At 55.9% G+C, this 26164-nt stretch overlaps 7 protein-coding genes across 7 annotated transcripts; 3 read left to right on the forward strand and 4 right to left on the reverse strand.

The window, feature by feature from the left end:
* Positions 1-80: 80 nt before the first annotated feature.
* MONBRDRAFT_34215 (uncharacterized protein) lies at positions 81-6857 on the reverse strand (the record flags this gene model as incomplete). Its single annotated transcript, XM_001749643.1, has 15 exons — positions 81-525; positions 639-1008; positions 1117-1219; positions 1298-1492; positions 1615-2919; positions 3009-4077; positions 4259-4389; positions 4478-4573; positions 4645-4731; positions 5038-5160; positions 5286-5801; positions 5899-6038; positions 6202-6418; positions 6526-6612; positions 6768-6857. 15 exons carry the CDS (start codon positions 6855-6857, stop codon positions 222-224), a joined length of 4833 nt encoding a protein of 1610 aa, XP_001749695.1. The 3' UTR covers positions 81-221.
* A 1185-nt stretch (positions 6858-8042) lies between these two features.
* On the reverse strand, positions 8043-10838 carry MONBRDRAFT_38811 (uncharacterized protein). Its single transcript, XM_001749644.1, has 8 exons — positions 10800-10838; positions 10021-10103; positions 9853-9924; positions 9672-9739; positions 9431-9513; positions 9175-9267; positions 8715-8895; positions 8043-8590 (listed from the first exon to the last, which is right to left on the reverse strand). The coding sequence occupies exons 2-8, from the start codon at positions 10067-10069 to the stop codon at positions 8477-8479; spliced, it is 660 nt and encodes a 219-aa protein (XP_001749696.1). The 5' UTR covers positions 10070-10103; positions 10800-10838; the 3' UTR covers positions 8043-8476.
* Positions 10839-10970: 132 nt separating this feature from the next.
* Positions 10971-15722, forward strand: MONBRDRAFT_34217 (uncharacterized protein; the record flags this gene model as incomplete). Its single annotated transcript, XM_001749590.1, has 15 exons — positions 10971-11440; positions 11738-12089; positions 12123-12374; positions 12573-12641; positions 12790-12997; positions 13096-13205; positions 13345-13425; positions 13560-13772; positions 13906-13962; positions 14085-14167; positions 14331-14424; positions 14529-14837; positions 14947-15342; positions 15454-15522; positions 15609-15722. 15 exons carry the CDS (start codon positions 10971-10973, stop codon positions 15690-15692), a joined length of 2847 nt encoding a protein of 948 aa, XP_001749642.1. The 3' UTR covers positions 15693-15722.
* Positions 15723-16200: 478 nt separating this feature from the next.
* On the reverse strand, positions 16201-16657 carry MONBRDRAFT_11788 (uncharacterized protein; the record flags this gene model as incomplete). Its single annotated transcript, XM_001749645.1, has 2 exons — positions 16201-16325; positions 16456-16657. 2 exons carry the CDS (start codon positions 16655-16657, stop codon positions 16201-16203), a joined length of 327 nt encoding a protein of 108 aa, XP_001749697.1.
* Positions 16658-16885: 228 nt separating this feature from the next.
* On the forward strand, positions 16886-20191 carry MONBRDRAFT_44294 (uncharacterized protein; the record flags this gene model as incomplete). The annotated part of the gene is made up of 8 exons (XM_001749591.1): positions 16886-16999; positions 17070-17184; positions 17498-17606; positions 17758-17774; positions 17962-18815; positions 18977-19324; positions 19394-19960; positions 20075-20191. 8 exons carry the CDS (start codon positions 16886-16888, stop codon positions 20189-20191), a joined length of 2241 nt encoding a protein of 746 aa, XP_001749643.1.
* A 1325-nt stretch (positions 20192-21516) lies between these two features.
* MONBRDRAFT_29161 (uncharacterized protein) lies at positions 21517-23171 on the reverse strand (the record flags this gene model as incomplete). The annotated part of the gene is made up of 5 exons (XM_001749646.1): positions 21517-21606; positions 21705-22119; positions 22306-22358; positions 22447-22590; positions 22686-23171. 5 exons carry the CDS (start codon positions 23169-23171, stop codon positions 21517-21519), a joined length of 1188 nt encoding a protein of 395 aa, XP_001749698.1.
* Positions 23172-24720: 1549 nt separating this feature from the next.
* MONBRDRAFT_11791 (uncharacterized protein) lies at positions 24721-25942 on the forward strand (the record flags this gene model as incomplete). The annotated part of the gene is made up of 4 exons (XM_001749592.1): positions 24721-24808; positions 24908-25041; positions 25145-25239; positions 25570-25942. 4 exons carry the CDS (start codon positions 24721-24723, stop codon positions 25940-25942), a joined length of 690 nt encoding a protein of 229 aa, XP_001749644.1.
* Positions 25943-26164: the final 222 nt, after the last annotated feature.

Raw genomic sequence — 26164 nt, forward strand, 5'->3', positions numbered from 1 at the left:
CTGTGGGAGACATGTTTGTGTCCGAAAATACTGGCGTCACTGTCGCCTGGCTTTTGAATGGCGGTCGCTGACCCATGCAGCCTGATTATGATAATCAATTGAGACCTTGATTCGCCTCTGTAATAAGCATACCACAACGCATAAAATGTTTCGTCATCAACACGGGAACGCCTTGCACGCATCAGCCGCACTCCGCCGCACCCTGGTCGCAGTTGTTAAAATTAGGGTGGTGGTGGAAAGCCCTGCGCTTCTTGCTCCGCGGCTTCTTTCTTCTCAATGATCGCGCGTTTCCAGGCCGGCACACCCTCCCAGCGCTTCTCGGCCAGCGCGCGCTTTTGGCGCTCCTCCTCCAACTGCTTTTGAATCTTTTCCTGCTTGCGCTGCTCAATGGCCGCGCGCCATGCCGGAGGTGTCTCGTCTTCTGCCGGCGCAGACGCCGCAGCTGGTGCTGGAGCTGGTACGGCGACCGCCGGTGGCGCAGCCATCGAAACGGGCGGGGGTGCACCCGCACCTGGCCCCGTTTGTCTACAGCCACCCACAATAACATGAGCTGCGCGTCGGCCACGTATCTCCCTTGGAAAAACACTCTTGATGCAACAACAATCTTGCAGGCAAAGTCAAACCAGTTCAATACGTACCGGCGAGCAGCAAACCGCTGATTGAGCATTTCTAGCTTGCGCATACGCTCAGCATCATCCATAACCTCGGGCACCGGCTGATCCTGCCCCGTAGGTGCCTGGGCTCGGGTGGTGGCTGCAGCCTGCGGTTGTGCACTGGGCACGGCACTACTGGTCGCTGCATACCGCTGCTGTTGAGACTGCTGCATCTGCTGGTAGTAGGGTTGGGTGCGAGCAGGCGTTGTGGTGGTGGGTGGTGGAGGCTGTCCTCGACCAGGCGGCACAGCCACTGGTGGTGGTGGAGCCACGGCGCTGCTCGATGCCACTGCAGGTGGCCCGCGCGCATCGGGCATCGGTCGCTCCGTGGGTGGTGCCTCCTCGAGCCCAGCCGCTGTAAGTGCAACAAATAGGCCCAAAACGTGGACGTGAAAAGAAGAAAGAAAACCAAAAAAAAGGTCGTCGAATGAGTGGGTTGGCACGTAAGCGACGGAACCCTTACCAACGCGTTCCTTGCGCTCCAAAACGGCACGCTTCCACGCGGGAACACCCTCCCACCGGGCTTCTTTGGCTCGTGCCTCGGCTTGTTGCGCTTGTGCCGCGCTCTACGCGTGCCCCCGCACCACACATGAGATGATAGTTACCAAGACAATGAGCACCCATTCTTGACACTGGTAGCTTACCCATTCGTCGTCCAGCTTCTTCTGAAGCACCTTGCGCTTCCAGTCAGGCAACTGATCCCCATCGGGTCCGTGTGTCGGTGCCACTGGACGCCCGCCTGAACCTGGGGCCGGCATTTGCCCCTCACTTGTACCCTTGGCAGTGGTCGTTGATGGGGGCGGCGCAGGAGCCGCTGCCACTGCCGGTGGCTTGTAATCCTAAAACACAACAAGACAGGGCATGTCCGGTGTTAGGGACGCCAAGCGCTTGCGCTTGTGACAGAGGCGAGCCGATGAGTCGCGGCTATACATTGACACGAACGATACTAGCAAGCACAAACCATTTTGTGATAGCTATCCACGGGTTGCAAGGCAGCCTGTTGAATGTCGCGGGAAAAGCTTGTTTCGGCGGGTGGGGGCGGCGCGAGGGCGACGCTGCTGGACGTCTTCTTCAGCTGAATGCCGCTCCGAATCTCGCTCAAGAAATCACTCTCACCTGCGCTGGCTCGAGTTGTTGAGCCAGGTTGAACGCTGCGCAGCTGCTTACCCTGCTGAAGCTCGCGAAGTAGATCACCCGACGAGTCGCGAGCGCCGCCATCACCCGAGCTCTGACTTGGAGCAGCCCGCAACGGTGCTCGGTTCTTCAGGGCTGACAATAAATTGTTACCCGAAGCCGCTGGAGGTGGTGGTGGTGGTGGCGCACCGGCTGCACCTGGTGGCGGCGGCGGCGGCGGCGGGGCGCCACCAAATGCAGGTGGTGGTGGCGGTGGTGGCGCGGCGGCCGCAACAGGTGGAGGGGGCGGCGGTGGTGCGCCGGCTGCGACAGGTGGAGGAGGCGCCATCGTGGCAGCGGGGCGCTGCGGTGCCTGGTTCCACGCTGGTGGTGGTGGTGGTGGGGCCACTGCCGCTGCTGGCGCGCCAGGTTGACTCACAGCTGGAGGCGGTGGTAAACTGGTCGCCGTGGACGTGGACGTAGTCGATGGTTGCTGCTGTTGCTGGCGAAAGCGTTTGATTAACAAGTCACGCTTCCACTGAGGCAAGCTGGGATCGTCCAGGCCGGGGATCTCCGGCTCTGCGGCCGGTGCCGCCATCTCAATTTGCGAAGCACGCCGCATATTTCCCTTGAGTCGGTCCCAACCATGGGCAGACTGACGCCGACGGGCCTGGTCTCGCACTTGATTCAGTGCGTCATTGATGTGTTCCATGCGCTCGGTGTCACGGGCACGATTGAGCAACATATCCTCGCCCTTATGCTCAGGTCTCGGCTGGGCAGTGGCAGCGCCAGTGGTAGCGGCTGGCGGTGCAGGCGCATTCCACGAGGCGGCACCTTGGGCCAGGTGGACGTTCGCGGCTTCACGACTGGCCTCAAGCTTGGCGTATACCCGTGTCGAGGTTGCGAGATTGCTCATGTTCTTAATGGCCTGGCGGTTCATGTGAAGAAGCTCAGCTCCAGTCACGTGGGCAAATTTGCCTGCCACATCGCCCAGACCTTGGGCAGTAAGCCAGTCCACCACTTCGGGCGGGGTGGCATCCATGGGCAAACATTGGCCACGACGCGCTGCCAACATTTCATCAATGTTGAGTGAGGCGCGGCTGCCCTGGCGATTCTTGGCTCGCCGACGCAGCTCGTGCAAGTTGAGACCACCCTGCACGACAACAGGAGCAGGCATTGGCGTTGCCACGAGTCAAGATGAGTAAGAGCACGTTTCCCTGCAATCACAATGCTTCTACGTACCGGCCCGGCCGAGTCACCAGTCTCCGCAAGCTGAGGAGCAGGCGCTGGCGTTTCTTCACCCTTCTTCAACTGCTGACCCTTGGCCAAAATGGCCGCATTTAGATCCAGCGGAGCTGCGGGTGCCGCCGGTGCGCCGGTGGCGGGAGGTGGCGGGGGTGGTGGTGCTCCACCTGCTGCAGCAGGTGCGCTGGGGGCCACTGGCGCCTGCGGTCGCTCTGGCGGGTACATGAGACGGCCATTGCGCACCAACGGCATGTCAGAATATTCCACGGGCATGCCATCTTCGTCGAGGAGGTAGTTGCGGGGCACAAAGCCAGTTTGATCAATGCTGTTGCACACCAGCCACCAATTTTTGCGGTTATCCAGCACCCGCAATACCTCGCCAACATAGATGGACAATTCCTTCTGGTTTGCCGCATCGTGCGGGTAAGCGCATTCCACAAAGATGTCAAATTCATCACTGTCCATGCCGGGAGCTGGAGGCAGGGCAGCCGGCGGCTGCAAAAGCTCGCGCACTGTCCGAGCTGGGGGCAAGGTTGTTCCGCTGGCAGGTTTACGGGCTTCGTTGGCCGATGAAGCAGCCACACCTGTACCCGGCGGTGGGGGTGGCGGTGGCGGTGCCCCCGTGGCACCACCGTCAATGGCACGCGCCCGTGCTGCGAGCTGACTCTTAAAGTCGTTACCAGCAGGTGGCGCCGGAGGCGGCGGAGGAATGGCAGAGAACTGTGGAGGTGGTGGCACGCCAGGGGCGGGCGGTGCGGGTGGCGGTGGCGGGGCGCCACCAGCCCCGGGTGGTGCAGGCGGAGCCGGCACCGCTGGTCCGGGAGCGGAAGGCAACGCTGGCGGGGGTGGCAGCTTTGAGGGGTCAATGTGTAGAGAGCCATCATCCACACCATCGGGGCGTGGAAGCGATGGCAGCTCAGGTACGGGCAGCAAGGCCTCTTCAACGGCGGAGCCGAGGTTGGAAAGGCCAACCGGCTGACTAGAGTTGAGCAGATCGGTCGAGGCTACAAACGTCTCAGCAATGGTGGCCTGTTCGGCTTCCCATTGCTCGCGAAGCTGACCGTGGCTAGAGGAAAATATGAGTGGGGGCAGAGCAAACGAGAATAAGCAAATAAATAGATGAATGTGTCAAGTTAAAAAAAAAGAAGAAGAAGAAGAAGAAGAAGAAGAAGAAGAAGAAGAAGAAGCGCAGGAGTGACGCGCCAAGTGCTTGCATGCATTGACAAAGCACGAACAAGAGCACGCACCTGTGACGCGGTTGGTAGAGCACAAAGAGGTCCTTATCAGCACGGCCGGCATTCCAGTTGCTGCCGAGGCTTCGCCAAAAGCGAAGGCGATCGGCTGCTTGACCTTTGCCATCCAAGACCGAAAGCAAAAACTGCCGTGCAAGCGTCATGAGCAGGCGGTATTTTGACTTCTTCACTCGTCGGCCCAAGTTTAGGTGCAGAAACCACCTGCCGACATACCTTTAGACCGGCGATGCTCATGCCTGGCTCGGCGATGCTTCGCACGTGAGTGTAACTTCCTTCACTTTGCACAACATCGCGGAGGGCCGTCACAATCTATGGGTGCACAGGACGTGAGAAACAGGTTACTCAAGGAAGCAGGCTCACTTGAACGGATGGTGACCAACCTCAAACACGAGATCACGCGGCGAGATGAAGACGTCATCAGCAAACTGAAGCTCGGGAAAGGCCGACATGGTAACGAGAGCGCGAATCTGCACACGCATTTGCGACAAATCAGACGCAGTGAGCTTCGACACCACGACTACAAAAACGCATTGCTTTTGTGCAGTCATGCTGGAGCGCGCTGAACAGAGCCATATCATCATCGTCACATGCCTGGCGGTAGCAGTTCTCATACTCCTCAATGTCAGGAGGGGTTGCACCTTGCCGCTGCGAAAAAAGACCAGGGAGAGTATTAAAAAGAATCAGCACGAAGCATACAGATTACGCCCCACTTCAAGCGCGCCCATGGCGAAGCATGGGCACAGGAGCAGGCGTACAGGCGTCACGGGCCTCACCAAGGGACGATCATCAAGGGGAAAGATGTCGCTCTGCTTGCTGTTGCGACGGCTGCGACGACCCTGTGCTGGAGGGTCCACAGCTGCGGTGTTCTCGTTGTCATCATTCATGAGCATGCGTATCTACGGATTAAAAAAAAAAGGGACGAGCCGCGAAAATGCGGTGTCAGGGCCTGCTTCACCTTTGGACATCAGGCGGTGCCAGGCAAGATGCGACAGCCAAGGAAGGAAACAAGAAGAGGACCAACCCGGATAGTAAAGGTGCGAACGTCGCTGAGCAAGCCGTTGACGAGTTGCCCAAAGCTGACATCATTCGGCTTTGGACGAGCAAGGGTACTCTCGTTATAGTCCACCGGGGGCTTATAACCCACGCGGGCCAACGCATTGTGACCACGCACGAGCCGCTTATCCCGGGAGACCGCCAACGCAGTGGGATTGTACAGAGAAAGCAAATGGGTCAACTGATGGAACATGGCGCGAGCCTGCAGTCCACGACTGGCCGGGACGCGCTGGGGCTTGTCGGCGTCGTCCAAGGTGGTCAGAAAGACTTCATCACAAAGAAAGACGTGGCCCTCCCAACAATCATTGATACGTGTCACAAAGGCAAAGAGCAGGCCAAGGCTATCATCGTTGGCGACTGCGGCGTGAAAAACGTTGCGGATATCAAATGACTTGAGATCACGCTGTGACAGCGCGTCGCGAAAGTGCACGCCAGAGGGTGTGAACCACAAATCCACGGCCTGGGTCCAAAACGAGGCCTCGCGCTAACGAGAAGAACGGTTCAGACTTGGTGAGAATGACAACATGCACGGGAGGAAGCAGCGCAGTAAGACGGGAAGGAAGGTAGACACGACTGCGTACACGAAGCAAATCAATGGCGTCGTGGGCCAGTGGTGCGCCACCGGGGAGGTTTTGGTCAAGGTTCACGGTTTGCAAGTGATCCACAGAAAAAAGGACGGTGCCGTTGGCTTCTCGCTTTAAATAATTTGGCAGGTCGGTCGCTGGAACACACAAAAGCAAGCGTTCAACCCAAACAGAGCAACCAGGAATTTCGGTGAGTCGCGCAGGCGCCGCCGAGTTGGGCACGTGGGGGTGGCGTGGTGTCGGCGGCAGGAACAAGGAAACAGAGCACAAGACGGAGCACAAGGGGGCTGGTTGACAGACCGTTTTCCAGGTTTTCTAGGTTGATGTCATCGTCTTCGAGTTGAGCATCGTCCTGGCCCCACTGAACGAGTGTAGGGTCAAAACCATACTGCTCGGCCAGCGCCGAAAGCGTGAGGGTGTTGCGGCGAATGCGGGGCTCAGCCTCGCGCTCGGCCAATGGCAAGGTCTCGTCGCCATAGGTCTCAAATGTCATGCTGCTTCGCAGCGTGACATAATCCTGTACGACGCACACATCAAGACGACGCCGGGGGTTGCGGGGAATGAGAAGGTCAAATTCTTCATCATTGGGGTCAGCGGATCAAGTAAAGAGCAAGCCCGGCTCACATCTTGGTCGGCGCTAAATTCAAACTGAAGCGAGTCACCACCAGCGAGCGGAATGGCTTGGGCCTTGCGCCTCAGGTCGGCTGCAAACTAATTGGATGGTGCGCGGAATCACCCAGCCGCGAGCAAACGCGAGAAACGCGAGGGTGAAGACATGCCGAAGGTGTGCGCACGCAGAGATGGTGTATCTGAGTGTCTTTGCCATCTTGCAACAGAGCGCGGGAGGCATGAATCGAAAGACACACGTGCTCTTCGACAAAGTCTTCAACGGGAACGGCTTCGTCATCATGGAGGCCAGCCTTGCGAAGGGCCTCGATGGTCTCCTCGCTGTGCATGGCGGGTGCGCATAGCCAAATCGCAGGTGAGCTCGGGAGCGCCAATCTCCGCAGAACCAACCTCCCAATTCTTTGGCACAGGGAGGAAAGCGGCGCTGACGTGCTGAAGGCGGCAGCACTGACCTAAACTGGTGGTTACTTTGCTTTTGCCCCATCTCGATGGTTGACAAGGCCAAACTCGGGCTGGGGCCAAAGGGTGGGAAGGCGTGTGCTGCGAGTCGATGCAGCCCGCTGGCCTCGACGAGCGCAGGTTGGAGCCCCCCGGCCCTCAACGAGGGAAAGAAGGATGTCCAGCCGTGGCGGTGTCCAATCCGCTTATAGCAACGAGTTACGAAAGCCTTTGAACGTCATGGAGCGACCCAACCTGGACCACATCAATGGCAGGACGGCGGGATGCGTGAGCTAAGACCCTCTCAACGCTCCAGCTGCGTCAGACACATGACACCTCGGACATCCGCCGCCTTTTGCTTCCCTTTTAATCTCCCGACATGCATGCCACCGGAACTCAAATGCAGGTCATGACCCGGCAGCACACACTTGGTCCAGAACACCGATGGCACGTACCCTCAAGGTCAATGCCACTGCCACTTTTGAGCTCCGCTCCACCGTTGGCTGAACGTCAAAAAAAACACAAAAAATACGAGAGAGAGAGAGTTAGAGAGGGAGCGTTCAAGAGTGATGGTGGCAGAGATAGGGAGATAAAATGAGATAGAAGCAGAGATGGGCCCAAACTCAGTTCATTTCTCTGTTGAGAAACCATGGCAAAGGCACAGATAGTACTTGAACCAGAGATACACTGAGAGATAGAACCAAACCAAAACCCGGTCAAAGAGACAGACAGAAAACAAGACATTTCTTTTGTGTTTGCTCGTTGGTACTGTATCCGCCCCTTTTTTGGTGGAGCGGGGGCTCTGCGCTTGGTGCCCTTGGAAGATCTGGCCGATTTTTTTCTGCTTTGATTGATCTTTGCGACGCATACTATGGCGATGGTGGCAATGGGGATGGCCTGTTGTTGTTGGATATTGTTGACACCGCTGGGGTGGGGAAGGGCTTTCCTTGGTTGGTTTGGTGCCGTTGAGAGAAGCTGCTCAACGAGTTGAAAACCGACAGCGTAGCGTGGGGTGTGTGTGTGTGTGTGTGCCAGCGCCGAAGATCGATACACTCGGGGTAAAAAGCGTAACCTCTGATTGAAGATACCAAAAACTGTTAAAGAAAGGAGAGAGAATTGGTGAAGCAAAGGGAAGATCCGAAGGAGAAAAGACAGCAGCGCTTGGAACAGAACATGGCGTGGGCACACGAGGCAACTCGGCGCAGGGCATGAGCGTGCTCGACCATGGCACCGGACGCAGATGCTGTCAACGGCAGGAAAGAAAGGCGGAGGAGCAAGCGACAAGCGCGAGAGAACACTTTGTTGGTGAACAAACACAAGCCGCTTGGACATCAACCGAGAACAAGACGCACACCCCTTTCCCTCGGAATCGCAAACAAATGAACACAAGAGAAACAAGACAGGATAAAGCTGAGGAAAGGGGGCGTGGGGAAGAGGAAAAGAAGAGATGGGGGTGACAAACGAGTAAAGAGATCAAGTTTCACAGAGAGAGAGAAAAAAAAACTACAGCCTAGCAGCAGCCGCCACCCTCCGAATTGGTGGGTTTCTGCTGGGGAGCGCGGAGATCCAGCCGCGTAGAACCGGCACCACCGGCCAATTGCGGGCCAACCTTGATGCCATTCATCTGAAGAAACGAGCCAAAAGAGATGTGCCCCAACAAAAGACGCAAGCAATGGACGGTGAGAAAGTTTGGAGCTGCACGTGCGCCGATTGAAACGAAAAGCAGGAGCTCGATCAGTGGGCCTTGCCTCGTTCTTGATGTCAAAGACGTTCTCCTGAATCTTGGAGTAAATGGCCTGGGCCGTTTGGATAAAGGCCTCCTCGACATTGGTGGCGTTCTTGGCAGAAGTCTCCATGAAGATGAGGCCGTTTTCCCGCGCAAATTGCTCGCCTTCCTCGCGTGTGACGGCACGCTTTGAGTCCAAATCGCTGCGGATCGACAAGGAAACAAAGGAAGGCCATGTGAGCCTGAAAAAACGAACGGCCCATCACACATACACACATATGCATGCATCACACACACACACACACACACACACACACACACACACACACACACACACACACACACACACACACACACACACACACACACACACACACACACACACACACACACACACACACACACACACACACACACACACACATGCATGCATCCCACGCATATTGCATATTGCATATTGCACAGCGCAAAGGCAGACATACGTCTTGTTGCCAATGAGGATGATAACCATGTTAGGATTGGAGTGCGAGCGAGCATCCTCAAGCCATGTCGTCAAGTGGTTGAACGTGTCGCGGCTACCAAGTTTGAGGGAGCAATGCGCAATTGCAATGATGAGTCAATCATCAGAACCGATGGGGGTCAGGTGGGGCGCGGCGGTCACAGGCCCGAGGTATTAGCATTGTCGCCCACGACTACCACGGCCCGGTGCCAGAGACGCTGGTGGCATTGAATTCTTACCGAGTGATGTCATAGACCAGAAGAGCGCCAGCGGCGCCACGATAGTACGAGCGCGTGATGGAACGGAAAGACTCTTGACCAGCCTATGGAACGTCGGAAGCGCAGAAATGGCAAACTGTGAGCCAGGTTTGCTGCCAAGTGCTGCTTTTTTAATTTTTTTTTGGCTGGCTTTTCTCCCAGCCGGATGATGATGACAGGTGTCCCAATGCGCGGGGCCAAAAGAAAGCTATGCAGGCCGCACCGTGTCCCAGATTTGCAGCTTGATTTGCTTGTTATCGATTGAGACCATGCGCGCGCCAAACTCGACGCCTACGCGCACAAAGGATGTCAATGCCGCGCGGAATGTGAGACGTGGTTTCAGCACGACGAAGATGGGGATGGTGTGATCACGAGCGACAAGCATGCAAGGAGGCTTGACCCACCAATGGTCAGATCGTGAACGGGCTGAAAGCGCTTGTCCGTAAACTGAAGCAACAGACAAGATTTGCCAACACCTGAACAAGCGAGGGAGGATCAGGGAGGCTCCGGTGGCAGGGTGGAGAGGGATGATCGAAACATTGCGCCGACAAGGGCCAACGTGTCGGACATACCCGTATCACCAATGATAATGTATTTGAAGAGATATGAGTAGCCGCTCATGGTGACGATGCTGTGAAATGCTAGCACACAAAACCTATGCAATCGCACGAGAGCGATGCAAAAAAAAAAAAGAAAAGTGGGGGGCGGGAGGGTCAGCAACTCGGGACAGTCATTCGGGCTAGCAAGCGATCCGCGGGCCTGGATACGATCACACGGGGACCGCGTCAGTCATGGATGTGTTGGTACTTTGTGCAAAATTGAATGTGTTTAATCATAAAAAGGAAGGGGAGCCCAACCCAAGGACAGTCGGGCAGAACGATCCACCAACAAGACGACCAAAACGCGGGACCAGGCCGTGCACAAGACCAAGCTGTGAAACAAGAGCCAACGACTCATCAGCCTGCTTTTAAAAGAAAAAAAAAAAAAAGAAGAAGAAGAAGAAATGCAACCAGAAGGTGTGCCCGGAGGAGGATGGAGGAGGAGGCAAAACACGACGCGACACGACACGACGCGCCGCGACGGCAGCGACACCAACGAGCGCAGCGGCAAAGGAAGCGACTGTGGTGACCGCCTATGGCGAGCGATCCGACACGCGACACAACAGGCTACGTCGCCGCATTTGGCGTGCCAGCCCCCCCAGATGGTCTGGTCGATGCTCTTCAAGACGAGCGAGATGCCCGTGTGCGTTGTCGTGTGTCGTGTGTCATCTTGCGTCTTGCGTGCACACGCACGCACGCACAAGCGCAACGCAAAAACCCCCGCCCAAAATGCACCGACCCCATCGACTCACCAGTTGATACAAGGAAAAAACAGGCGCGCGACTCGCACCCCCGTCCAGTCCAAGCAAAAAAGGAGATGTAGCGGAAAAAAAAAAAGCCGACAGCCCCTTTGCGCCGTCACTGAGAGAGAGAGAGAGAGAGAGAGAGACTGTGCCAGCAGTAAAAGCGGTCAAGACTTGAATATGCAGTTGACAGCCGTAGCAGTGCAGATCTCCTTTTGTCTTTCTTTTGTCCTCTCTCTCCTTTTGTCTCTTCTCTCTCTCTCTCTCTCTCTCTCTCTCTCTAAACCGACCAAACCAACTCTCTCTCTCTCTCTCTCTTTCTCTCTCTCTCTCTCTCTCTCTCTCCTTTTGTCTCTCTCTCTCTCTCTCTCTTCTCTCTTCTCTCCCTCTCTCTCTTCTCTCTCTTCTCTCTCTTCTCTCTCTTCTCTCTCTTCTCACTCTTCTCTCTGTTTCGCTCAGGGCCAATGGACAGATCAAGACAAGTGGCACCAGTCTTGCCTGACACTATTCATCACCTGCCGCATCCAAGCTGCCGTTTCACCACGAGCACAAGCTTTGGAGCTCTCTCTCTCCCTCTGTCTCTCTCTCTCTCTCTCTCTCTCTCTCTCTCGCTCTCTCTCTCTCTCTCTCGCTTCAATTTCTTCACACACGTAGACATTGTGTTTCATGGTGGACAAGCCAAAAGAAGCTAGAGACGAGGCAGCAAAACGACAGAGATGGCTTTGAAATGTTGAGCTCGGAGAGAGAAGAAAGCAACCCAAAAGCAGAGAGAGGCACAGAAGCGTGACAGAACCGCAGAGAATGCCATCCACGAAAAGCAAAGCTTTACTACCACATGAGAACCCCTAGTACGTGTGGTAGCGGTTAAGGCTTGGAAATAGATCGATGAAATGAGGTGAGGTCAGCCTATAGCCAGTATCAACATCTTGACCCCCTTTGTTGGACAGGTTCTGTACGTTCTCTCTCTCATTCTCTCTCTCTCTCTCTCTCTCTCTCTCTCTCTCTCTCTCTCTCTCTCTCTCTCTCAAACTCTCTCTCTCACACTCTCTCTCTCACACTCTCTCTCTCAAACTCTCTCAAACTCTCTCTCTCAAACTCTCTCTCTCTCTCAATCTCTCTCTCTCTCTCTCTCTCTCTCAAACTCTCTCTCTCTCTCTCTCTCTCTCTCTCTCTCTCTCTCTCTCTCTCTCTCTCTCTTCATTCTCTCTGTCTCTCTCTCATTCTCTCTCACTCAATTCTCTTGTTCTCGAACAAGAGAGAGACAAGAGCACACTTCCGCGTGTGTGTGTGTCGAAAAAAGTTTTTTTTTCTTTTTTTTGTGTTTTTTAAAAGAAAGATATGGCAGTCGGATCGGTTGTGGCACTGGCCGTCGAGGCCGCTGGCGACAGTGAGGGCCAGTACTGTGCTTTGCTGTCTTGGTTGGTTGTACGCAACCCAGAGGATGAGGTGGACAGCGCCCCGGCGTGTACCGTGGTGGTGCGGAGCGACGAGACGACAGCCATTGATCAGGAGCAGCTCACAGCCCTCGGCCTCACGGCCGCTCTCGTGGAGCGCGCTGGTCCCGCCAGCCGCGCCCTGGCTCAGGTATGACTGCACTTGTGGCTTGCTTTCGCTGGCAATGCTGCTTTGCCCGGCTATTGCTGAAGCACGGCATCGTCGCTGAATGCATTCGAGGAAGGGCGCCAGGCCAGCGGGCTCGCTCCCCGGCGAGACGGGGGCCGTCGCGGCGTCGTCCGTGCCCACTCACTGACCGCGTGGTGCTGATTTACGCTCTGCTGGTAGCTGGAGTACATCTGCAGCTCTTTGCACGCCCCCCGCGTGGTCATCAATGACCGCCTCTGGTTTGACACGGTGCGTGGCGGATGATGATGATGATGATGATGCAGCATACTTGAATCCTGCTTCTTCTTCTTCTTCTTCTTCTTCTTCTTCTTCTCGGCTTGTACCTCGCCTCCATGCCCCCTTCTGACCGGACAGGCCTCGTTGATCTACCCCCTAGTTGCTTGCCACCGTGGCAGAACCTACCAAACACTTGAGCGCTGCCGTGGATCTCGCCATCGTCTCCACCGTTGAGGTCTCGGGAACTGGCTACGAGCTTTGCAAGGCCATGGCCAAGGCCGTTCCCTCCCCCACTGCAACAGCCCCCGCCCACAACGGCACGACAGTGCGCGAAGCACCCGCGCCTTCCGGCCCCGTCGCCAACCTTGGTCCGTGCCTGACTTAAACTCGTGGTGTAGGAAAAAAAAACCTCTGATCCACTTGGGCGCTGCCACAACACTCATTATTTTACTGGATCAATCTCTAGGCACGGCCGATGCATGGTCTGCGGAACCCAGTGCCAAGCGCAAAAAGGTCAAAATTGATCCCGACGTGCTCAGCTCCCCCGTTATCCGCCTTCGTGGTCTCAAGTGGGAGGTAAAGCGCCACCTGCCCACCCTGTCGTCGACCCCGTGTTTCTTTGTTTTTTTGTTTGTTTGTTTTTTTCTCTCCCCAAGAATCGTCTTTTTTACAGGTTACCCGACTCGCCTCACCTCTCTTCGTCAATTCAACGCAGTGGGCGGCCAAGGAAGTCCTTCCCATGCTCGAGGGCCTGGATGTCCAGGCCGATTCCGGTTTCATCTGCTACAACCGTCAGGTCAGTGATCCAACACACCACGCCACACCCACATGGTTGTTTTCTTCCACCATGCAACAACTGACCCGTCATTTGGTGGCTCACCCCCTGCCCTCCCCCCGCTTGCTATCCTGCATTGCATTCGCATATCACAGGGCAAGCCGATTGGTGAGGCCTACTTTATTATGGGATCGCCCGAGGCCGCGCAGGCTGCCTTTGCTCGTTCGGGTGCCATGCTCGGCGATCGCTACATTGAGGTGTTTGTCGAGAGCCCTCAGACCTACTACCGGGCACGGGCCCTCTCCAAGGATGCCGCCAATGACTCGCAGTACCTCTCTGTTCACGGCCTGCCCCTTGACACCACCAAGGTATCCCAACATGCCCCTGCCCACTCGCTCCTGCCTGATCAACTGCAGTGGAGTCGCTCGTCGTGCCCAATGCATTTCTCAAATGAGCACCGACTGGTTTCTCACCGAATGCACCTGGTTTTTGGTATTTCAGCATGATTTGGAAGAGTTTATGGCCCCGGCTCAAGTGTTGGACGTGATGCTAGAATGCGTACGCGCCGCCTCCTTGGCTTGCTGCATTCAACCGGCTTGTCCTGTTCCAAGCATCATAAGCCCGGTCCCGTCATGTGTCGGTGCGTGATTTTTTATTTTATTCTTTTAAATTCTTGATAGAATCCTGAAGGGCGATGCGAGGGCAAGGCATGCGTGTTGGTGTGCACGCCAGAAGACGCACGTTTGGCATTGGAAAAGAACAAGTGGGTGTTGCGGCTGGGTTGACAGGCATGGCGATTGTTCTGGTGGTTGGCGTTGTGTCGTGTCGACAGTTCGGTCCAACACGTGGCCCATTGGTGGGTTATAAACGCCAACTTGCTCATTGGTGACCTGAACGGATATGTCTGGTCCTTTGCCCCCGCACAGGACCGAATTCAAGGGCCGCAGCGTTGACATTGAAATGGGCACGGCCGATACCTGGAACGACCTGTTGAAGTGGTACCAGGATCAATTGTTGCGGGTCAGTGGTCCATGACAGGATGCGCGAGACCACGCCGTGCTTGTCTCTCTCATGCCGTCCCGCCTCCTCACCTGGTGTGTCGCTTTGTGGCATCTGGCTTGCAGAGCACGGACACGCTGGTGGCGCGCCTGCGCGGCTTGCCCTGGTCTTGCTCGCGGGACGACGTCTATGACTTTCTGCAGCCGTCGGGCATCAATGCCAACAACGTCTTTGTTTGCCATGCGCTCAACGGCCGCCCCACTGGCACGGCCTACGCTGTTTTCAGCGGCTCCACCGCCAGCCAATGCTTTGACCTGGCCATGCGCCAGCACAAGTCTAAGATTGGCGATCGCTATATTGAAGTCAACCGCTCCACGGTGGCAGAGATGCTGCGCGACATTTTTGGTGACATTCTCGTCCCTCTCTCATCCCAGGTATGCCCTTTGGGTGCGCCGGCATGTGACTGCACCGTCTTGAACCGTCGCTCTTGAATGTCCCAGGAATGGCTTTGACCAACACTGATGGGACTGGACTTGATTGTAGGACGCAATGGCCCTGTCAGCCAACTTTCGCGGCGGCGGCGGCGGTGGTCGCCCATATGGCCACTACCCGCAGGAATCCGCTTCGGGCTATGCCGGTGCCATGCGCGGCCATGGAGGCGGCTACGGTGGTCATGGTGGTCACGGTGGCCATCACGGCGGTCACGGTGGTCATGGCGGTCACGGTGGTCACGGTGGTCACGGCAACTACGGTGGTGGTGGCTATGGTGGCGGCGGCTACGGTGGCGGCTCTGGTTACAGCAACAGCAACTTTGGTGGCGGCTACGGCGGCGGTGCTGCTGCCAACAACGGCTACATTGAAATCCTGCTGCGCGGGATCCCGTACGAGGCCACCGAGGTCGACATCGACTACTGGATGACTGGCACACCAATTGTTGCGGTGCGTCCATTCCCATGCCCATGCCCAAGTGTGCATGCCAATGCTTTAAATATTTAGAGACCTTGTCCATGCCTCACCCCATATCATGTGCTACCGCTGGGCCTCGAACAGGGAATGACACGGGTACTGCGCAAGCCCAATGGGCGGTCTCAGGGAGACGCCGTTGTCTATACAGCCACGGTGAGTCGCTGATCTTCCTCCGTCTCTCTTACTCGTATGCTGTTTCAGTAATGGCCCTCACCTGCAATCAACTATTGCTCCGTTAGCGTGAGGGTGCGGGCATGATCAAGGCGATGCGTCACAACCAAATGATGGGACATCGCACGATTGAGGTTTTGATGCGCAACTGAGCAGTCGGAAATCCAACATCACTATATTCCATTCCGCCCATCGCTTGATTGTCTTCTTTCTTTCCGCCTGGTCTCTCTTCTTCTCGCATACCATGTGCTGCACGCCAATGCGCCGTGAACTGGGACAGAGTCATGACCAGTGAAGAATGTGGAGATGTAGATGCGAAAAAAGAGGATCAAAAGCAAAGAAGAAGAAGAAGATGGCGCGCTCACAGCGGTCAGGAAATTGAGGGTGATACCAAACGACGGGCAACCAATTCGCCGCGCAAAGACCAGAGGAAAGCTAGCTAAATTGCTTGCAACTTGTCGTTGTCATGTTTGGGGGGAAAAGACCGAGAAAGAGATAAAATAGTATCATCAAGACACACAGACTGGTCCTGAAAGCTGAGCCAACTCTGGCTGGCCAGCTCAAGGAGCGCGCACATGATTCAAATTGGGGGAAAGCGTCCAGCTCAGCTGGAATCTTGGGGAAAGCCTCACCCTGACGCAAGGCCAGGAAAACAAGGCCTCACTTCTTTTTGGTCGTTGATTTCTTCTTGACAGATTTCTTTTTGGTGGTGGACGTGGTCGTCTTCTTGGCAGCCTTGGCAGCCGCTGTCTCTGCGGCAGCTTCAGCCGTCACCAGCTCGGCCTCTGCACACACAGGATGACATGGGAGCATGACCAAATCCATGATGGCGCCAGATTAGCGCGGCAGGACGCGATGCACGAGCCATGTGAAAAGGATCAAAACATCGGCGTAGCATGCCAAGGCACGACTTACCCGAGGGCTCGGCTGGCAAGGAAAAGGTGATGGCTGCAGCCTGAGCTTGGGTGCAGATGCTGCACATCGGGGAGGCTTTGAGGGGCGTATAGAGGGCACCGCAATTGGGACACACCTTGGGCTGAATGGGCTCAGAGGGGCCCTTGGCCGCCGACGTGGATTTGGTGCTCTTCTTCTTCTTGACCACCTTCTTCTTGGCCATCTTGACTGGTGATCAGACCTCGTTCCAGGACCGCACTCCCCCCGTGACGTGACGCGCCAATCAGGAAAAAGTCGCGCGCGCGCTCTCTCTCTCTCTCTCTCTGAAGAAATTTTTGCCGAAAGACAAACGTCACCAAGGATTTGGTTTCAACAGTTGTTCACAACAGCAAATATCTCGTGAAAAGGCGTACCATTTTAGAACAACTTTTTAGCTTTGTAATCTTTCAAAATGTACGCAAGTTTCCCTCTCTCTCTCTCTCTCTCTCTCTCTCTCTCTCTCTCTCTCTCTCTCTCTCTCTCTCTCTCTCTCTCTCTCTCCTTGCTAAACCTGCACACGTTTCAAGTTCGTGATGTATCTTGTTGTGGCGATCGACCGCTACTCGTCACGTAAACTAAAATACTCACCTCTAAAGTATACCTATAGCTCAAGAGGGGGCGGCAACCCACGAGCTGGGGCAAAAGGGCAGCGTGGTCGGGAGGCTGAATGGGCCAGGTGCTGTGCCAACAGGGGATGGGCTGAGGGATATGGTTGGTGAAGGACATGTCTGCCAGTTGGTCTGGTCGCTGGCAGTTGAAGAGCCATGCCTCCAGCGGCGCTGTCTGGTCCGTCGCTTTCAATCCCGCCCCCTTGTCCTTTTGTTTGCCTTTGAATGAAAGCACCACCAGGCTCTCTGAACCAAGGCTATTCAGACTTTATTCTCTAGCAATCACGACGATTAACGAGAAAACCAGGCAAATTCAGACAACACCGTACCCCCATGGACAAATTCACCAACACATCTCTACATCCCACCACCGGGCCCACTCATTCTCTTCTTCTTTCTCCGTCTCCATTTTACAGCACAAAACGCAGCAGCAGCAGCAGCAGCAGTCGTCGCCGTCGTCGCCGCCGTCGTTGCCGTCGTTGCCGTCGTCGTCATTGCTGTCGTCGATTCCTTAAACTACTGGCGGTACGTGCGCTTCTCCCGGCCGCGGTTGTAAGGCCTGGCTTTGCAAAGGCTTCATTTGCCCCGCTCGATTCAGGAGCCACAGGTGACCCCCCACCACCACCTCGGATTCGCCTGACGCGTCTTCGATTACCCCCCGTCGCTCGTGCGCAAGCTCCAACCTGGTCCCAGGTATGTGCTGGTTGTGGCCATTAGGGTACACGTATGAATACTTTCTTGTATCTGGGGCCCCCTGGGTGCCAGTGGTGGCTGCCAGTGGATGGGCCAAGCTGGTGTCTAAAGTCTAAAGCACATAAAACCTGCTCCCGCTCTCTGGCCTCATGACCAGAACCGTGTGTGTGTCACCACTTGGCAATAGGCACCATGGCAGACTCCTCCACGCCCAGCCGCAAGGGCACGGCCAAGCGAACCAAGAAGGAGAAGGGCTTTGTCAAGCTCAAAATCTTCTTTGAGCAGTCCTCGGGCCACTTGGTGGCAGAAATCCGTGAAGGCCGCGGCCTCCCAAAGCCATGCCAGCCCTTTGTGAAGGTGGCCATTGCCTCTGAAAAGGCATCCAAGCAGAAATCTGACCCCGCGCGCGAAAAGTCCACCGACCCCGTCTGGTCTACCGGCTTTCGCTGGCCTCTCGGCAATGCCGAGGAGTATATGGAAGACGTTCTCGAGCTCACGCTCTGGGAGAAGGGCGCGCTCAAGGACCAATTCTGTGGCCGCATGGCCTTTCCCATCGGTGAGCTGATTGAGAACCCGGACCCGCTGGAGGGTTGGTTTGCCCTTCTTGATGCGGACAAGGGCAAGTCGGGCTACCGCAAGTTTGAGCCCGATACTAGCGAGGGCAAGGTGGTCGTCGCCCTCTACGATAACGACCCTCGTGGCGACATGGAACTCTCCATGCGCAAAGATGACTATCTTTTGGAGCTTCGCAGCGACGGTGCCTGGGTCCAGTGCCGCCACCTCATGACCAACGAGGAAGGCTTCGTCCCCGGTACCTTTGTCGCCCCATACAAGTCACTCGAGGCCGAGCCCTGGTTCTTTGGCCCCATCACGCGTGCCAAGGCGGAAAAGCTGCTCGGTGTTCCCGCCCGTAAACACGGCTGCTTCCTCATCCGCGAGTCAGAGAGCACGCCCGGCACCTTCTCCCTGTCCATGAAGGACGGTGAAAACGTCCGGCACTTTCGCGTCAAGAAGGTGGCCGGCGGCATCAAGCTGCAGGGCGTGAGTTGCCGCACGGCTCGTCTCACTCCTCCCGCGCATCTGAAACCCCGCACAAACTTCGTCCACACACCCATTCGCACACATCCGCGCACTCGCCCGGCACCCGCGCCGTGGTCCTCGCCTCACCCACCCGCATGCCTGCCCTGCAATCCCGTACACAGTCACCTTCCAGCCCCCACAAGGACCTGCCGTCCCTTATCAAGTACCACAAGCGGCACCGCGGTGGTTTGACCACCACGCTCAAGGTACCCTGTCCACGCGAGATTCGCGCCCCTGATATCGGTTACGCCGTCAAGGACAAGTGGGAGGTGGACCGCGACACCATCGTCCTTGAGAAACAGTTGGGTGAGGGCCAGTACGGTGAAGTCTACAAGGGTCGCTGGAACGGCACGACCGAGGTGGCCATCAAAACGCTCAAGTCGGCCGCCACCTCGGCGGAGGAATTTTTGCAGGAGGCTCAGCTCATGAAGGTGCGCGCGCGAGTTGGCATTGCCCTTGCCCGTGCCCGAGTACGTGGTCACATGGTCTCTCACCCGGCCATCCCGACTACGCTTTTATTGCTTTTTTTTTATGGTTAGAAACTGCAACACGATAATCTGGTCAAGCTGCACGCGGTGTGCACTATTGGTGAACCCATTTTCATCATCACCGAGCTGTGCAAATTTGGATCACTGCTCGACTATCTGCGCAGCCCCGCCGGCGAGTCGCTGCGCCTGCCCACGCTCATTGACATGGCCAGCGACGTAGCGCACGGCATGGCTTACCTTGAGGAGAACAATTACATCCATCGTGATCTGGCAGCACGCAACATTCTCGTCGGTGAAAACAACATTTGCAAGGTGGCCGACTTTGGTCTGGCGCGCGTCGTGGCCGACCGTGAGGAGGGCTACACGCCTGAAACTCTGGCCAAGTTTCCCGTGCGCTGGACGGCCCCAGAGGCCATGAGCACCAACACATACAGCATCAAGTCTGACGTCTGGTCTTTCGGCATCCTCCTCACCGAGATTGTTACCTATGGTCGCAAGCCTTACGAGGGCATGACCAACAAAGAGGTCGTCAAGTTTCTTGACAAGGGCGAGCGCATGGAATGCCCACCCGGTTGTCCCGAGCGTCTCTATAAACTCATGCTCGATTGCTGGCGCACAGTACGTTACTCACCTGGGCCCTCCCTCTCTACTCGAGGCTTCTTACCCCTCACATGCACACACTATCGTTATGGCCCTAACTTTGTTTCAACTTGCGTGCGTGCCCTCGTGTAGACGCCCTCTGACCGTCCTGCCTTTGGAAGTCTCAAGTTTCAACTGGAAGACTTTTTCCATGGCGAGGCTCAATATGCCGATGCCAGCACATTGTTCGACTCAAACGAGAAGGAGTAGAACGTGCCCGTGGCACATAGAGATTTATCTTGGCCGCTCTTGAGACATGACACGCCTTGCCCACCGAACCACTTTCTTCTCTCGTCTCATTCTTCTGGCGCGTGCTTTGCTGCTCTGCGTTTGTTTGGTACTCTCATTTTTTTCCCTGTGCATTTCCAGTTGTCCTCGTTCCTGCGGAAGCCCATGACAACCCCCTTACCTTTCTGTTTTTTTCTTTTTTTTTATAAGCATTCGTTGACTTTTTCATTTTTTTCTCTCCATCAACGCATCTGTCGTTTGTTGCACCACGCTCCAGTCTTTGTCCCTGTTCCGTTCCGTCCCCTGTGCCTCCTGTATCCTCGTGTTCTTGCCTTTCGTGCCCATGTATGTATGTATGTATGCGGATGCATGTATCAGTGATGTATCAGTGATTACTCTCCTGTGCTTGCTCGCGTCCTGGCCAATGTGTCAGATTGTTCATCTTCAATCGAGCAGGTTGTTTGCATCACAAGCCCCTTCAACCACGATACGGTGCAAGTCTCATCCCGCTCAAAGTCATTGTCTGGTGTGCGCGATTGGGACCGCCGAGCAGAATTAACACGAGCGCTGTTTGAGATCAATTATGTAAGAAGCCAGGGGCGGGACTTTCAGTTACACGCGTTCAACAAAAGTCAGCTGCAATCCAGCAGGGTCATGAAGCGGCTTGTAGCGCCCGCATGCGTTGAGCATTGCGCTTTGCCACGACGCGCAGCGTTGTCTGCTGCTCCGCAGGCGTCATGGCCTGCCAGTTGGTGATGCGCGACATGGTACCATCCACGTTGACCACAATTGGACCGAGTTGATCCATCTTGACAGCATGGCCCCCAACCTCAACCGTCTTGACACCGGCCCCGGTATCCTCCCCGTCATTGGCGGGCTTGTCATCCAAAGCCAGTGGCTCGGCTGCCCCGGAACTTGCCTCCTCTTGACCGCTCATCCTGCTGAGTTTCACTTTTTTCTTGTGTGTGTGTGTGTGTGTGTGTGTGTGTGTGTGTGTGTGTGTGTGTGTGTGTGTGTGTGTGTGTGTGTGTGTGTGGAAAATGCGAGAGAGAGCGTGATGAGATTTTTTGTTAAAAGCAATTTTCTTCTCTCTCTCTTTCTTTTGCTTTCTCTCTCGATCTCGATCTCTCTGGATCTCTCGCTCGATGGTCTTAAAATGCCGATGGAGGCGCGGGGCACGTTGCGTTCTTGTCATCATGACAGACGTGGGCAGTCTCGCTATAGATTGATTCGGGATGAACACGGCTTCTTCTTCCAACCTCGAGCAAAGAAAGCGTGCTGATGACGGTTCTCTCCCTTCAAGCTGCCTAGTAGATGAAGGGGATGATTCGATAGGGAACGCGTCGCACGTATTCAGCCCATTTGGAGCCGTACTTGGCCGCACAGATCTCATCGTCCTACGATCGGGGAAGCAGAACGTCGGAAGCAGGCCCAAAGTCAGACATGACCCAATTCGCCCCGCCCCCCCTACCCGCACCCACTCATGAATACACACCTCGATTTGGCGGGGAATAAAGAGGGCGACATAGTAGGCCGGATACAAGAGCGGCCACAATGAGCCCGTAGCGAGCACTCCAGGCAGGGCCAGCGCCAGGCCCTGAAGGATCTCGCCCAAGTAATTGAGGTGGCGGCTTGCGCCCCAAAAGCCCGAGCAAAGGATGCGCGTGCCCGGCACGGTCACCGGCCGCACGCCCAAGAACGAGGCACGTGGATCGAGCTTAAAGTAGTATTTTTGCATGTTGGCGCCCCGCGTCATGATCCAGCCCACGAGGAAGAGGACGGCCACCAGCAAACATTGGGTGATGCTCAGGTCCGCCTCGGGCGTGAGGGCCGGCACCAGCGACCAAACGCCCACCGAATAGAAAAAGGGGTAAAACACCAAGCAGCCCCAAGTCAGCTTGAAGCCCACTCTAAGAGATGACACGCACCCATGGAAAACAAAAAGATGAGAGCAGCAGTTGTACGCCAGAATACTACTGATGTTGATGGCCGGCACCAACGCCGCAAAATCCTTCAAGCACCAAGAGGTGTCCAAGTCAAGATCCCCCTCCAGCGCCCGTTCTCGACCCTTTGTCTGTGATGCGAGGAACACGCACTTTTCCGCAAAGAGATCGTAGGTGTACAAATGAACGTGCTCGTGGTAAATGTACTGTAGCCACAAGCCGCCATCCATGAGTTACCTCCGTCGATCTCGCCCATGAGAAAGAGGCAGCCGATCAATCCCATGACCCTCGTACCTCAACAATGAACCATGCAAACATGGCCTGGTAAATGACCATGGCCCTGCTAGGTGCACCATCTGGCTGCATGTCCACGTGGCGAGCCAGCGCAGAAAGCAGTGTCACGTGGAGCAGCAACGCCCCGACCAAATACAAGTACATCTAAAACCCAACCAAACCATCAGTGCCAGGCAGCTCAACAACAACAACAACAACAACAACGGTGAAACCAGTCCTTGAGCATGCCTGATACCGACCTTGATGTCAAGAGCACCGAAGCGAGGGTTGAACTCGGTCCCGGTGTAATAGTGAAAGCCAAAGGTCTGCTCGCGTGCTTCATGAGGCCGTTCAAACTCAGCCCGTGCTGCGGCATTACCAGCCTGATCGGCCGTCAAGCATCGGCGTGCACCCTGATAGCGACCCGGGCGCAGGCCCCACAACACCAAACCCAGCGCTGTCACCAGCCCCACGACGTTGGCAGCCATGGCCACAGACCAAAAGTGCGTGGCAATGTAGTCGAGCGGCACCAGCTCCAATTGGTGCAGCCAGTAAACCAGCATCAAGCCCGCCACGTACACCCGCAGCCCATTCAAGACGTACGGCAGCGGCTCCCCCGCCCGATCGCAAGCATACCCTTTCACGCGCGGACCCGGCACCACTGCATACAGCCCCGCCGTCACGAGGTCCACCCCGAGCACAAAGGCCACCGCCCCGATCAGCTCCACCGCCAGCTCGATCGCCATTTCCCTGGATCTCATCAAAAGTAAAATACTTTTATTTTATCTGACATGATGATAAGGAGGAGTATCGTGACTGCTTTCGTGCTCTCAATTCTGAGCTGGTGCAGCAAAATTTTTATTTTTTTGAGCTTCACGTGGTGAACACACACACACACACACACACACACACACACGGCAGCGGGTCGCCCGGGTATCGCCTGGCGGGATCGGCCGGGGGTTGAGCGGCTGGGGCAGGCAGGTTCTGGGGGCGGTGATCAGGCTGGTGACGCCGTGTAGGTCACGTGCTGAGACGGGTTGGTCAGCGCGTGGTAGAGCTGTACGACAAGATCGGATCACCCAGGTCTGTGTGTGTGTGTGTTTCAAGCCCCGCCCCCTCCCCCTCCCCCACCGCCGGCTCATGTCCTGCTCATAAGCTCCCGCTCCGGATCGAGGAGCCTGACTCCGAGCCTGATTTTTTTTTTTTGAATTGCTTGATCGTGCCCCTGCTTTGACAATGTAGTTGGTAACGCCGTTGGCCTTGATCAAGAAAGAACCCGCCACCGCCGCATCATGGGGGTGCTTGTTGGGCCCGTGGTGGTGCCTTCCATGCCACGTTCGTGCGCTTGATCCTGCCTCGCCTTCCCCCGAATGCGCAGCGCCACTCTAACTTTGTGGTGCATGCTTCTGGATTGAGCAGCGGTCGCCAACACAGACATCTTTCTGGCTGCCGCCACCGGGTGAGGGGCTGATTGCCGAGATGTATCCAGCCACTTCTCCTCCTTCCAACGACGGCTGCACCCCTCGGTTCACATGCATCACCACTCACCATGCCTGTGGGGGCAATGCGGTAGCGACGTCCTGCGCTGCCAAAAATTGGCTGAGCAAGACCCGGGCCTACTCCATACCGTGCCACAACCTGATGCATGTCCACCCTTTCACATTGCAGCCCTCAGCGGCCACTTGCCGCTCCTCGAGTGGTTCATAGCGTACGATCAGCCCACCCAGCTTTTCGCTGTGCATGATAGCCCTCGCGCGCGCTTTTATCGCTGCTGCGTTCACTCACCCGGCGTCTTTAATCATGACACCCCCTGACTGACCGATGCTAGGCGTGAGGACATTAACATTGAAGTTACAAGCGGACCCCGCAAGTGCACCGCACTGCACTACGTACGTTGACGTCTTGGAACTGGTCATCCAACATTTGTTTTGCCGCCGCAAGTCTCACCCCTCCCGACTTGCAATATAAATCACAGGCCGCACAAAAGGGGCACTGGCGTTGTGTGCTGCTTTTGCTCCGCCACAACGCCGAGGTGGATGCACAAGACGCCTTGCAGGTAACCCTCCGATACCACGCAAACGAAGCATCCACAAGACCAAGCAAGCTTGATGGCAGCAGGGCATTCATCACTCAGGCGTAACGAAACGAAAAAAAAAAAAAATCACAAAAAAGACAACCCATTTCGTCACGAGCCAAGCGTCGGCATTTGACTCATTCGTGGCCACCTGCTCGTTGCTGGATCTGACATAGAGCACGCCACTGATGTATGCCTCCACCAACGGACATGAGATGGCCATGGCAATCTTGTTGGGCAATGGTGCCAACGTCAACCACCGTGATAAGCTCGGGGATACGGCCCTCTTCTGGGCTGCACAAAAAGCAGGTTGGTCTCTCTCCCTTGTGGCGCTGCTCGCTGTACTTGACGCTTGGTTGGCATCCCATTCTGTCATTCTGATTTACTTTTGTGGTTTAACTTTTGCAGATCACCTGCGCGTTCTCGAGTTGCTTCTGGCTTATGGCGCAGATGCAACCATGCAGGATCGCCATGATCAAACACCGTTGCACATTGCCGTCTTTAGCAAGGATGAGCGCCAAGTCCGCGCCCTTCTCAAGGCAGTACGTTCCGCTGTGACCCAGCCGGAAGAAAGCGCACCGATCAATGATGTCTTTGATCTGACTTGAAACCCTTGTTTGTGCTCAACCCTTGTCTTTCTTCCAGGGTGCCGACTACAACGTCAAAAACAACAGTGGCAAAGATCCCTTTGAGGAAGCGCTCGAGGATCAAAAGGCGGGCAAACTCTTGCTCGAGTTCATGTCCGTTTCATCCCCAAAACCTTGGCCCACCCTCGCTGCTGAACTCGACCTTGACCTGACCCCTATGCTATGCTTTCATGGTTCTCAGGCTGTGGGTAGAGCGTCGCGAAGGCACCCAAACACTCGCAACTAAACTTCACACACCTTTGGGGGCGCCACGCATTTACTGCTGGCTCGTTTTTGTGGCCATCATTTCGCCGTACTTTATGTACCTGACTCGGTTCGTACTCATGCCGCCAGCCAACATATGCCGCCACTTTGAGTCTGCACAATTATGCACATGGCACTAATGCGCCAATCACTCGCCCCCACCCCCGCCGCCTATTTCAGCATCATGCCAGTTTCAAGTCAAAATGACATTTTCTACTTTGGCGTGCTCAATCTGACAGCCTGGTACCTTTACTACCGTGCGGCTCACCTCAATCCTGGCGTTGTCGGCCGCAACGCTCAGCGGGAGAAAGAATACTTTGATGTCATACAAAGACTGGGTGCCAGCGGCTGGGGCACGGAGGCAGACGGCCACATGGCCGAACTCGCGGGCCTCTGCCACGATTGCAAGTTAGTCAATCATCTCCACACCACCCCGTGCACGCACCCTGGCGCACACCCCTCCCTGCACACACTGTTCTCTGAGCACGCTGATGTTAATAATGGACTGCCGGTGCTCGAGCAGGCTCGTCAAGCCCGGACGCACCTCACATGATCGCAACGGCTATGATCGCTGTGTGTGCGAGTAAGTAGCCTCATTCGTTGTTGGGCGCTCAGTGCTTGCTGGTATCGTGAATGCGCGCGTTAGTCCAACCATCCTAGCCTGATTGACTTTTTTTTTGCGGGTGCTTTTCTTGGCAGCTACGACCACTTTTGTGCGTTTATGCTCAACACGATTGGCGTCAACAACCGCCGGCACTTTTTTGCGGCCTGTGTT

Source organism: Monosiga brevicollis, genomic scaffold (genome assembly GCF_000002865.3).
Source record: "Monosiga brevicollis MX1 MONBRscaffold_32 genomic scaffold, whole genome shotgun sequence".
NCBI classification, from domain to species: Eukaryota; class Choanoflagellata; order Craspedida; family Salpingoecidae; genus Monosiga; species Monosiga brevicollis.